The sequence below is a fragment of the Diaphorina citri genome, unplaced genomic scaffold (genome assembly GCF_000475195.1).
Source record: "Diaphorina citri unplaced genomic scaffold, Diaci psyllid genome assembly version 1.1 scaffold92, whole genome shotgun sequence".
Lineage (NCBI taxonomy): Eukaryota > Metazoa > Arthropoda > Insecta > Hemiptera > Psyllidae > Diaphorina > Diaphorina citri.
The window spans coordinates 472,018-485,368 of NW_007377529.1; the positions used below are offsets into that span (position 1 = coordinate 472,018).

The window sequence follows — 13,351 nt, forward strand, 5'->3', positions numbered from 1 at the left end:
TTACATCCGTGAGGGTGAACTCTTCACCGTCGTCTACATTGGGAATTGTCGTTTTACCCTGAGCAACAAAATGGTAATCCGTGATGTCCCCGCTTAAACAGCACATCTCTGACGGCGAATAAGTATGAATAAAAGATGAATATACACAAGAAAATGTAAAAAGAACGAAGGCCATATTTATGAACAAAATTAACTCCAGGCACAAATAGCCCACTCTGAGGCTTTGGTGCAGAGGCAACTGCCCTAAAGGATGGGGCAAGCTTATCTATGAACAAAATACTGGCTCTCAAGCTACACTGAAGCAATTTCAAACATCTGATTGACCTGAATTTTATTGACTTTAGTCTGACTTGAGAGCGAGAATTCTTGTTCATAAAAAGATGCAGATGAATATACACAAGAAAATGTAAAAAGAACGAAGGCCATATTTATGAACAAAATTAACTCCAGGCACAAATAGCCCACTCTGAGGTTTTGGTGCAGGGCCAACTGCCCTAAAGGATGGGGCAAGCTTATCTATGAACAAAATACTGGCTCTCAAGTTACACTGAAGCAATTCCAAACATCTGATTGACCTGAATTGACTTCAGTCTGACTTGAGAGCGAGAATTCTTGTTCATAAAAAGATGCCCCTAAGTATGGATGGGAAGATGAAAAAAATGAGCAAATAAAAACACGGGGGGAAATGTGAAAAATCAACAAATAGTCCAGTAAAAATCAACAAATTGTCCAGTAAAAATCAACAAATAGTCCAGTAAAAATCAACTGAGAACAGTATTGATTCTCAGTGTTCGAACGTTTCCAATCTCAAGTTCTTTGAATATGTAATGACCGAAACCTATCAGGTTCCAGTTCCATAAGAAACTTAGTTATTGTGACGTCAAATGTTTCAAATCTCAAGTTCTTTGAATATGTAATGACCGAAACCTATCAGGTTCCAGTTCCATGAGAAACTTTGTTATTGTGACGTCAAATTTTGCTGATATTCCCAATCTTCGGATTCCCTATTCAAAGAACTTTCCAATTTGAAACGTTTGAACAGCTTTACACAAAATATGTACGGGAGTCAAAACTCTTATCTTACAAAATGCACAAGAGGCTCTTCGTTGCATTTCAAAATGGGTTTCATTCGCCAGTTTCGGAAGGTAGGGGATGTCAAACCAACATATAAATACATTAAAATGTACATGGAAAAAACACATACATATACAAACTGTCTCAATGGTGTCTAATCTAAATTCTGCGAAAACCGAACATACATTATTAACAGATTTGTCATTACTTGATTCACAAATGATCTATTCAGGTCGCAGTGACATGGGGCTTACACAGACGATGGCCCTTCTTGTACCAATTATTTGGGAACTTTCTCTGCAGATTCTTAAAACTAAAATTCTTGCAAGGAATATGAAGTTTGATAAGGTTTGACAGAGGGAACTGTGACTGCGGAGGTCTTATCGTCCCGAAAACGAAGAAAGAATGAGGACGGGATAGGAGAAAGTCAGCCGTTCCAAGAACGAACCGAAGGAGTCCCGAAAACGAAGAAAGAATGAGGACGGGATAGGAGAAAGTCAGCCGTTCCAAGAACGAACCTTATCCGTTTACGGGTCCCGAAAACGAAGAAAGAATGAGGACGGGATAGGAGAAAGTCAGCCGTTCCAAGAACGAACCTTATCCGTTTACGGACAATTAAATGGGAGGGACACAAAAAATAATAAAAGAGATTCGGAAGGCAACAAAGTTCCAGAACCTGGCATCAGTATTTGTGAAGCACAATGCTCCAATCGCAAAACACTCTTTCGTGGCATTCGAGAAAGCACCACCATCAACATATTGAGAGATTTGAGAGCCAAAAAATGATGTCGAGAAGAGAGAATGGAAATAAGAAATAAATACGAAAACAACGCTTGCTGTAACCTGATGCCGCATCTGCTATGCGAGTGATCAGTGGTGTAGACATAAGGGGCGAATGACGACCAGTGGCGGACGTAGAAATGAGGGAAGAATGTACGGGTATTACAATTAAGGCCGCTCTTAACCACTGAGAGTTAACACAGTGTCAAGGGTTTTGCCGCATCTGCTATGCGAGTGATCAGTGGTGTAGACATAAGGGGCGAATGACGACCAGTGGCGGACGTAGAAATGAGGGAAGAATGTGCGGGTATTACAATTAAGGTGTCAAGGGTTTGACGTCACCCATTTGATTTACACAGGCCAGTATTTCTTAAACTCTGGAAATGTGGATTAACTAAAGCTCTCTGTGGTAAGGTCGGACATTAGTAACGTAGAATAGAACATACCTTGTTTATACTACCAGCATAGGACTGAAAAGTCCCCTTACTCCCGCAGTCTAAACAAGTTTTATCGTCCCGAAATCGAAGAGAGAAGGAATACAGGATAGGAGAAAGCCAGCCCTTCCAAGAACGAATATTATCTTTTCAGGATAAAATCCGCCCCGGGCGGGAATCGAAACTGCGGCCTAGTGCTTATTAGGCAGACGCGCTACCAACCAAGCTAACTAGGCTGGCTCCTTTTTCTTTTCATGTTAAAAAAAGTCCCTCTTTTCTACGTTTCGCCACTGGTGTTCTATTCGTGCTGAAATAAACATCAAGAATTAAACATGGCAAGAACGAACGGGGCACACAGGAACGGAAATTTCTTGACTCCTGTCCAGAACATGAAATGAGAACGAGAAACATAGAAATTTATTTGCCCAGCCGAGCTGTTGCTTAGGCAGGGCACACACGACAGTATCGTTTCGTAAGAGATGAGTTTCTAAATGCTCGCTGCTCGATGCGCTATGCTCTCCGCTCCACTCAGTTTTTAACCTAAGGATTTACACTCCGTAAACTTTTGCAGATGAACAAAGTCCACTTCATGATATTTCAATGAGATAAACATTGAAAATGATCGAAATGCGCATCGTGTAATACCTACTGTAAGTAAAAAACATGGTATCTTAAGGCTAATAATAAAGGAAGGACGGGCTAAAAATTGAGAACTCACATTGAGATATACATATTCACATACGTAGGAGTAAATCAAAAGGGCAAATAAACGGATGAGACTTCTAAAGGAAATAAAGTATGAACATCCATTAGTGGAATGTACGAATCCAGTTTACGATTTATTTCGTGATATAAACTAATTATGAAAAAATATCTTAATCCATTTCCACGTTTGTAGTAATTTTGAAAATATGCATCATTCAATTATGCACTTACTGAATTAATTAAAGAAAGTGCCTAACTACCAACATCCTCGAGTTAATTGCACAGTTTCCAAACTCTCAATGAAATTCATGAAGTGGACACGTTTTCAACATAATTTTACGGTGGATTATATATTATCATTTAAAAGTCATACACGAAATACACTTAAATTACACATGTCGAGATCCATGACCCGAGATTAAACTCGGTTTAAGTTTAACTCTTACATCAAGCGATCTTATTGGTTGATTTCAAACTTTTCAGCCAATCACAAACGCCCATTAACCCAAGAGTTAAGCCAAGTATAAACTAAGGTTGTGGTTCTAACTATGAGATCATTAAAGAGATAATAGTCTTATCTTATTATTCAGATCCTAAGCTTATAGTCTAAAACATATAAAAGGTTCAATCAAAAGGGAGGGGGTCAAATTGGAGCGACAAAGTTCTTACCTTTCACTCCCTTGACGGAGCCGGACATCATTTGGTAGAAAATGTGGTAGGAACGTTCAAGAGCTTGTTGGGAAATGACACGGGCCTTCTCCAGCAGATCTGAAAGGGCGAAGCAAAAGAGAGTGAGTTCCATGTAAATGCTAGTCAGAAAAGATATTAACAAATACATTGTCAAAATCTCGCGACGAATCAATAAAAAGACAATTTCAACTCTCTTGACCATCTTTAAATTATTGCCACAAAAATGACAGTAATAAATGTGTTGTTATGAAATGATTTAAATATTGATTTGATTTAAATCAAATTATTGAGATTCACTATTAGTACTACTCCTTTTCCTATCTGCCCCAAATGTTGTTCTCCTCTTAGGTAATACCCCTCACTAAATTCTATGACTTGATTTGGGTTCGCACCTCAAACCTTCAGATCCAAAGTCTAACCACTAAACAAACGACTGAGGTTTTATTTATTTTCATTATACTACTAATAAAAAAATATCATAGGAGTGTAACTTACATGTTTCAATATCAGCACCAGCCAGTTTTCCGGAGGGTCCGAAGTGAATTCTGATGAATTTACCCTGGAACGCAACAAGAGATAAACTCAAATTCATAAGAGGTGAAAAAAAAAAGATTCATTTGGTTTAGAATACGATTTTGAGAGCTTTGACATCTCCACTAATATGTAGGTAAGTGCATTGTTCCGGAGGGTCCGAAGTGAATTCTGATGAATTTACCCTGGAACGCAACAAGAGATAAACTCAAATTCATAAGAGGTGAAAAAAAAAAAATTCATTTGGTTTAGAATACGATTTTGAGAGCTTTGACATCTCCACTAATATGTAGTATGTAGTGGGAGTTTTGACATTTTCACCAATAACTATAATGGGAGTTTTGGCATCTCCACTAATTACTACAATGGTAGTTAGGACATCTCCACTAATAAGTGTATTGGGAATTTTGGCATCTCCACCAATAACAATATTGGAAGTTTTGACATCTCCACTAGAACACTGGCTTAAAAGATATCGATGCATTGTGTATAGACCATCATAGATACCATTTAAATCTCGCTAGCAATATTTCAAAATTCAATAATACAATCCGGTTAAAGACATCTCCACCAATAACAATATTGGAAGTTTTGACATCTCCACTAGAACACTGGCTTAAAAGATATCGATGCAGTGTGTATAGACCATCCATCTCCACCAATAACAATATTGGAAGTTTTGACATCTCCACTAGAACACTGGCTTAAAAGATATCGATGCAGTGTGTATAGACCATCATAGATAACATTTAAATCTCGCTAGCAATATTTCCAAATTCAATAACACAATCCGGTTAAAGAAGTAGACAAAAAGATCCTGGGTCTTATGAAATAGCTTCAATGTTTACTTATATGCAAGTATGGTTTGGCATCTCCACCAATAACAATATTGGAAGTTTTGACATCTCCACTAGAACACTGGCTTAAAAGATATCGATGCATTGTGTATAGATATACATAGATAACATTTAAATCTCGCTAGCAATATTTCAAAATTCAATAATACAATCCGGTTAAAGAAGTAGACAAAAAGATCCTGGGTCTTATGAAATAGCTTCAATGTTTACTTATATGCAAGTATGTAACTAAAAGACGGTTAAAGAAGTAGACAAAAAGATCCTGGGTCTTATGAAATAGCTTCAATGTTTACTTATATGCAAGTATGTAACTAAAAGAAAAAACTGTAAAAGTAATCAAAGAAAAAGCGCCAAGTACTTACGAAACGGGAAGAGTTGTCGTTACGCACGGTCTTGGCGTTACCGAACGCTTCCAGTACAGGGTTGGTTTGGACGACCTGGTCCTCCAGGGAGCCCTTCTTCTCGGAGGCCTCATCCTTCTTGGTGGAAGCTCCTACGGTGGCGAAGTAGGCGATTACCTTCTTCGTGTTCTCGGTCTTTCCGGCACCAGACTCTCCGGTAATCAACATAGACTGGTTCTCTTTGTCTGAGGGGGAAAAAAGAAGAATTTTATGAGAAAATTAATTAGGGAAAGAAGCACCAGACTCTCCGGTAATCAACATAGACTGGTTCTCTTTGTCTGAGGGGGAAAAAAGGAGAATTTTATGAGAAAATTCATTAGGGAAAAGAGAATTTTATGAACGAAAAAGAGAAGTTTTACTTAATAGGGGGGGAAAGATTTCGGTCTTTCCGGTAATCAACGTCGACTGGTTCTCTTTGTCTGAGGAAGAAAAGGGAATCAGATAAGAAAGGGAATTTCATGAGGGAACTAATTATATAAAGGAAAAAGAGAAGTTTTAATCAGCCTCGTGAGGACAATTCAGTAGCTACTTTAAGTCAGTTACGACCAGACATTACCAGAGTAAAAAGAAAAATTATAGAAATGACAGAAATACTCAAGGAGGCTCTAAGTAATACTGTGATACCGGATACCCACAGAAGTTGTAACGAAAGCTCTCTGCTTTGATACAAATAATGAATGATTTCTATCGATTTGATGATAACTATATGCCAAATTTCAGGTTCCCATCTTTAGCCATTCAAAAAATATTCAAGGGTCCCCGGACTTTTGAAACACTCTGTATAAAGGAAAAAGAGAAGTTTTAATCAGCCTCGTGAGGACAATTCAGTAGCTACTTTAAGTCAGTAACGACCAGACATTACCAGAGTAAAAAGAAAAATTATAGAAATGACAGAAATACTCAAGGAGACTCTTAGTAATACTGTGATACCGGATACCCACAGAAGTTGTAACGAAAGCTCTCTACTTTGATACAAATAATGAATGATTTCTATCGATTTTATGATTATGATGATTTCTATCGATACTTACTGGTCAACATGTTAACGTAGGCTCCGTCAGACACAGCGAATACGTGGGGGGGCACTTCATTACGTCTCTTGCCTCGGTACAGCTTGGCACAACGCAGGGTGTACACGGGATATCTCTTGTAGGGATTGATGGCAACACAGAAAAGTCCAGAGTAGGTCTGCAAAAGTGGCGGAGTCAGAAAATGAGAACACGTTCCCAGGGAGTGTTGCAAAAAGGATCAACGAGCAATAAGAAAACGTGCCGAGAGAATGAATATGGAAAACTTATTGTTTTTTTTTCCAACTTATTGTTTCATTACTGAAAACTTATTGTTTCATTTATCAAGGGTTTAGGCATCAAATTGCCCTTGGGTTCAATTTAATTTGAAGAAACCATTACCGATTTTTATTTGTAAATGGTTTCTTGTTTCTTCAAAATTGGTCCTAATGGCTCGGTAAACCTCTTTAGCTCTGGTCTATACCTTTGACAAAATTCTCAAATAAATGATGAAATTTCATGCCTCGGCTGGGATTGAACCTGTGTTACGGAGGCAGGTTATTTCCTTTTTGTTGAACAAACCAAGGAAGTTCTAGGTTTTAACTCGAGGATTTTGTATATTTTAGTTCAAGAGCTAAACATGGGTCGTTCATTCATGAATACGGATTTCAAATTGTCAAAAATAGACATAAAGATTGTCAAAATATTACATCAAAACTGTCGAAATGTGGCAGTAGATAAAAATCCAAAAATAGACCGATTTTGCTCTTAAATTCTCTCACTTCAAAAATTTAAACCGAAATGTACATTTCCGATTTTTTTTTTTCACCTGACATAAAGAACACAAAATTGTGTCAGTTTCTCTACGCTTGTTACATTTGAGAGCGTTACAAAAATGTAGACAAAATACAAAAAATATCGTACAACGTACATACAAAATAGGTACATAGTGTACAAAATACAAAATAATGTACAAAATCACAAAAACAAAACGAGAAAAATACTTGGGTCTACTTCAAATCACATCATTGTCTCGTATAGATGAGATTTGAGGTGACAAAAAAATATACAGAAAATAATCCAGGGAAAATAAAGGGAATTTAGAACGGTAATAGATAATAATTTAGGGACATTTTTTGTATAATTTAGGGAAAATGAAGTTGATAAAGAGGAAAAGAAATAAGAAGATAAGAGAAAATAAGAAGCAGAATATGATTATGAGCTAAAGGAGAAAGAGAAAAGAGCCAACAGGATAAAGATAGGCGTTGAAAGGAACCTACAAAGAAACAAACAAAGCACAACATGATAAAAACTTGATTATGAGCTAAAGGAGAAAGAGAAAAGAGCCAACAGGATAAAGATAGGCGTTGAAAGGAACCTACAAAGAAACAAACAAAGCACAAAATGATAAAAACTTCGTGAGGCCATTGTTCAGGAAATAGACTGGTTTCAATGGCACACACGAGAAAACATACTGTATACTTACCAAACTACGAAAAATATTTACGAGACCATAATACCAAAATATGCGTAGGGGAGAAAAGAAACTTTTAAAACGAGCGATTTTCGTGCAGCATAAAGTCGTAAATGCTATAATGGGAAGAGATTGATATTTAGGTATTTATATTATTTTTTCTTGTTGAATGATTAAGATTACCCTCCCATTTGGAACCAAAAAGCTCCTTCAAAGCTCAATTTTACAAGCGTTGAAAAACAAAAATCGCTCATTTTAAAGGACTTAAAAAACACAGTCTGAAACGTCCATAGTGTTCAACTGTCACAAGGAAAGGGGCAACGAAAAAAACACAGGCTAGGAAAGAAATGTCGACGCGCTCATTTTAAAGGACTTAAAAAACACAGTCTGAAACGTCCATAGTTCAACTGTCACAAGGAAAGGGGCAACGAAAAAAACACAGGCTAGGAAAGAAATGTCGACCCCAAGTCTCTCAATTCCTTTGTTTGGACTGACGCTTCATTTCGGTAGCGCTGCTTACAATCACAACTCGCAAATTGTATTTTGGTTTATCGAGTTGTTCGTGCACAAAAGGGGAAAATTTTAACACATAAACGAGAAGATCCGAAGATCCATACAATAGGACTAGACAAATTGATGAGAGGAATTTCTGGACAATTTGAGGGAATTTTGGTAATTATGGGAAAAAGGGAAAGGCATGCTTGAGTGGGTATTTTAAAAAGGGGATGCAACCCGATGTAGGTACAAGTGGGATTAGACGAAATAGCAAAAAAATGTAGGGAAAATGAGAAAGGAACAAAAGAGTAAATATGAAAAAGGGAGACACGAACAAATAAGAGCGAGGGAAAATGAAAGAATAATATTGGAAAAAAGTAAGGAATAATATGAGAAACAAGAACAAATGAAACAAGGACATATGGGACTAAGATATTAAGAACAAGGATAAAAAAAAGGATAAATACGTGCCACAACGAAGGACTTCAATTTCAGGACAGGAATAGACAACAAAAAAAAAGTCTACAAAAACCAACAGGGTCGGCTGTTCACGACGGCTGAGCTGGCAAAAACAAAAACACAGGGGCGGAAACATTCCAGAGACGAAGACACAGGCGAGGAAGGGGGCGGTCAAAGCGCGTTCCTCAGGGGCGTGGTCTCGGGCCAGCTCGGTCGAGATCGGGCCAGTTCGGACTTACGTAGATCAGCTTGTGGTAGTATCTCTGTTTCAAGTTGTACAGTACAGAGGCGTCGTTCAAGTAGGTCAAGTTGGACATGTCCTCGGCTTTCTCATACTTGGGCGGGTTCACCTGGCCCACTTGTTCCTTCTTAAAATCTTTCACCTAAGATCATTTGGGAGAGACAAGCGGAGAAAAGAGTTCTGATTAGTTGAAAGAATTGACACCAGAGGGAGGCACTTACATAGATAAGTTTGGCGTAGTAGCGTTGACGCAGGTTGTGAAGAACGGACGCGTCGTTTAGATGGGTCATGTCGGCCATGTCTTCGACTTTCTCGAATTTGGGCGGATTGACCGGGAACACGTTCTCCTTTTTGATGTCTTTGGTCTGCTCATAAGTAAGGGGGGGGATGGAATTAGAACATACTGATAAAGTGTACCTATGTGTGGTGTTTGCATTGATATAACTGGAGTGATATTTGTAGCTAGCAGAAGGGATATACCTCTCAATCAATATTATTTTACTAATTTTAGAACAAATAAATGGAACTATAAAATGTTATGTATTGTGATCTAGATAGTGTTTATATAAGTAAGGGGGGGGATGGAATTAGAACATACTGATAAAGTGTACCTATGTGTGGTGTTTGCATTGATATAACTGGAGTGATATTTGAAGGGATATACCTCTCAATCAATATTATTTTACGAATTTTAGAACAAATAAATGGAACTATAAAATGTTATGTATTGTGATCTAGATGGTGTTTATTTCATTTTATGTGTATGTATGTAGATTATACTAGACTTTTGGCCAAGTAAGACTTTTCAGTCTTAGCCGACCGTATGAATAAGGTCTACTTTTCTTTTTTTTAGAATTTAAGCTAGGTTTTAATTTATAAAAACTACACCTATTTTGTACCAAATACATGAGACCTTGTTTAGACTGCGGGAGTAAAGGGACTTTTCAGTCTCATTCTGGCAGTATAAACAAGGTATATTCTATTCTATTCTACTAGATTACTATGTAAGTGAGGTACTCTATGCCTTGTTACTTACCTAATTGAAAAAAAAAAAATAAAATAATAATAATAAAAAAAATAGGTGCAACAGTCCTACATACTGAACTCCGCACACAGGAATTTCGTCATAAAATACCTTTTATGTGTATGTATGTAGATTATACTAGACTTTTGGCCAAGTAAGACTTTTCAGTCTTAGCCGACCGTATGAATAAGGTCTACTTTTTTTTAGAATTTAAGCAAGGAATTTATAAAAACTACACCTATTTTGTACCAAATACATGAGACCTTGTTTAGACTGCGGGAGTAAAGGGACTTTTGAGTCTCATTCTGGCAGTATAAACAAGGTATATTCTATTCTATTCTATTCTACTAGATTACTATGTAAGTGAGGTACTCTATGCCTTGTTACTTACCTAATTGAAAAAAAAAAATAATAAATAAAAAAAATAGGTGCAACAGTCCTACGTACATACTGAACTCCGTACACAGGAATTTCGTCATAAAAGACCCCCATTTCAATGTAATGTAAACTTGAAAAAATAAGCCGTGTCGACTGATGGGATATTTTAGCCATATAAACATTATTAATTTTTGCTGGCATGAAAGGGATGTTCATCAATTTCCTTTGTAGAGAAAAAATAAACATATATCAAGTGTAAGTGGAGTTCAATGTGCAGTAGCATGTGTTGGACCCCACCAAAAAAAGTCCTTTACGTTGGGTATTCATTTTATGATTCTTCGTAGATAAAAGTCCTTTACATTGGGTATTCATTTTATGATTCTTCGTAGATAAAAGTCCTTTACGTTGGGTATTCATTTTATGATTCTTCGTAGATAAAAGTCCTTCATTTTGGTATTCATTTGATAGTTTTCCTATCGACAATACATACCTCTCCTCCGGGCAGGGTAACGGACACAATGTCTCCCTTGGTTCCCTTGATCTCTCCCTGCACGAATCCTTCCTGCTCGTCAGGGACCCAACACGCCTTCTTGGCATCATAGGGCTTCGTCTGGTCGATACGCTTCTGTTCCAGGGACACGTACAGGTACGGGGTGGGATCGGGGTCCTCGCCGGCCGATTTCTCTACCTTGGGCATGGTGCGGCGGTTTGATTCGTCTCGGGTGCTAAGTTCTCCCTGTTAGGGCCTCGTCGTTCTTGGAAAGTTTCGCGGGTGCGTTGTGCCTGCTGGAAAAGATGGTGAAGGTGAGAATCACCCAAGGACAGATTGTCTTGTGCCCGATTACCCGCCACTCACGCCCACACACACAAAAGACCTTAGTTAGACTGCGGGGATAAAGGAACTTTTCAGTCCTATCCCAGCAGGATAAACAAGGTCTATTATATTCACGCTCAGCCCGTCTGACAGACTTGGGTCTGTCCTCTTGGTCTATCAGACAGTCTCAAACAGGATAAACAAGGTCTATTATATTCACGCTCAGCCCGTCTGACAGATTTGGGTCTGTCCTCTTGGTCTATCAGACAGTCTCAAAGTGTGTGGCGCAAAAAGCTTGGGACCTAGGTCAGGCACACCGTCCAATAGTCCGCGATGCGGCGCTTTAGCCGTCACAGAGGTTCAGACGGTCTCACGGACCGCGGTCTGTCAGACGAGACGGTAGCGTGAGCGGCTGGCATTACGGTCACTTATGGCCGGAATCACAAGCTGAGTTCAAACCAGATCAGATTGTGACCCCGCCCAATAACTATTGGATAAGCAAATGCTCTTGCTCTACCGATAAGATGGTTAATTTGCAAATAGGTAAATGCATATTTACCTTCCTATCAAATATAAAAAAGAATTCACAAAATTTAAAAATAGAATTGAATGAATTCATTGTTAGGTATATAAGACAAATGTTAAGATCAAATTTCAAACCATTTTTTTTTTTTTTTTTTTTTTTTTTTTTTTTTAAATTTCAAATTAAATTTTTTTTTAAAATATACCCTTCGAAAAGGTTTTAAAATCTGGTATATGGGACAATATGACGGTCTTAGACTTTCAAGGAAATGAGGGAGTAGATTTGTTCTCGAGTACATAAACCATGTTTTATCACAAAAAAAACGTAACGAGTCTTTATGCCTGTGTTGAATGAGATGAATATCTCATATTCTCTTGGTCTGTGTTTTCTCTTTTTGTGTTCCTCAGTATATATTGACTATAGTTATTTTTATTACGCACTACTGGTTACCTCCAATATCCGAGATATACCTCCAAAATTGCAGTATGACTGAGTCTTTTTAATAAAGTTCGACACACGTGTGTCATCTTTGGGTCGAATATGATAGCTTACTTCACTTTTCAGCTAATGAGGCGTCAGCTTCGTTCCAGGAGTACATAAACACATGTGTGTAAAGTCCATGTTTACATGTTATTTATCATCAGTCAATCACCAGTAGATCCATAATGTTATTAATCGACAAACCATGATCCATTTGGGGTTACCATCCTTAACTTGAAAGTTTATTTGGAATTACAAACGGAAGCGTGGGGTGGTAGGGACCTAGGGAGGTAGGCCACCCACAAAACAAATTGGTAATTGGTGGGTAAATAATCAAATATTCAAGATTGTATCCTATGAAATACCTACAAAAAGATGTTGACACAGCGTCATAATCCTAGAATTCGCTCAAAAAAGAGAGCCAAGATTTGTTGTTGTGCTTGTGTTGTTGTTGTTGTTGTTGTTGCTTGTTGTTGTGTTGTTGTTGTTGGTTGTTGTTGTGTTGTTGTTGTGTTGCTTGTTGTGTAGTAGCGGCTTTAGGCTTTCGCCGCAATGGCGATAGCAGAATTAAAGGATAAAGATGCTCTTTTTGTATCGCTATACACCGGGGTGATGTTCTCTAGCTCTAGCCATGCTTAATTTGGTCTGGCTCGTTTTTTCCTGAACCGCATGTCAACCTCGTGAGGACTGCTGCTTGCGTCTTTAAAAGCAGAGAAGAACCCTTTGAAGCAACTGCCAGCTTGCGTTAGGCCCTGGTTCAGGGTTAGCTGTTCTCCTCCCTGTTTATAGTCCCACAGCCAGACGCTAGTCTTCTCTCTGTTTAATGCTCCCCTTAGCCAGACAGAGCCAAGGATTTGTGCTGACAAGAGGTTGCAATATTATTAGCTGTTTTCCTCTAAGTAATATCCCAAACACGAGTAGCAAACATCAAAATGCCGCAAAGCAACAAGCGGTTGAGACTTATTCTATAGTTGTTTTTTTTTT

General features: G+C 38.0%; 1 protein-coding gene across 23 annotated transcripts in view; it reads right to left on the reverse strand.

Moving 5' to 3' along the window:
- The window catches only part of LOC103524328 (myosin heavy chain, muscle-like), an 82,092-nt gene that overhangs the window by 43,678 nt on the left and 25,063 nt on the right, over nucleotides 1-13,351 (reverse strand). For 11 of the 23 annotated variants that reach the window (XM_026833421.1, XM_026833414.1, XM_026833427.1 and 8 more), the window contains exons 2-8: nucleotides 11,041-11,336; nucleotides 9,147-9,290; nucleotides 6,504-6,660; nucleotides 5,434-5,657; nucleotides 4,179-4,242; nucleotides 3,663-3,761; nucleotides 5-108 (exon numbers count right to left, since the gene is read on the reverse strand). In XM_026833421.1, the coding sequence (XP_026689222.1) occupies nucleotides 5-108; nucleotides 3,663-3,761; nucleotides 4,179-4,242; nucleotides 5,434-5,657; nucleotides 6,504-6,660; nucleotides 9,147-9,290; nucleotides 11,041-11,247 (999 nt within the window). In that variant the 5' untranslated portion in view covers nucleotides 11,248-11,336. Of the gene's footprint in view, nucleotides 1-4; nucleotides 109-3,662; nucleotides 3,762-4,178; nucleotides 4,243-5,433; nucleotides 5,658-6,503; nucleotides 6,661-9,146; nucleotides 9,291-9,369; nucleotides 9,514-11,040; nucleotides 11,337-13,351 lie in introns of all 23 variants that reach the window. The other 12 variants (XM_026833424.1, XM_026833423.1, XM_026833419.1 and 9 more) reach the window with 4 other exon arrangements.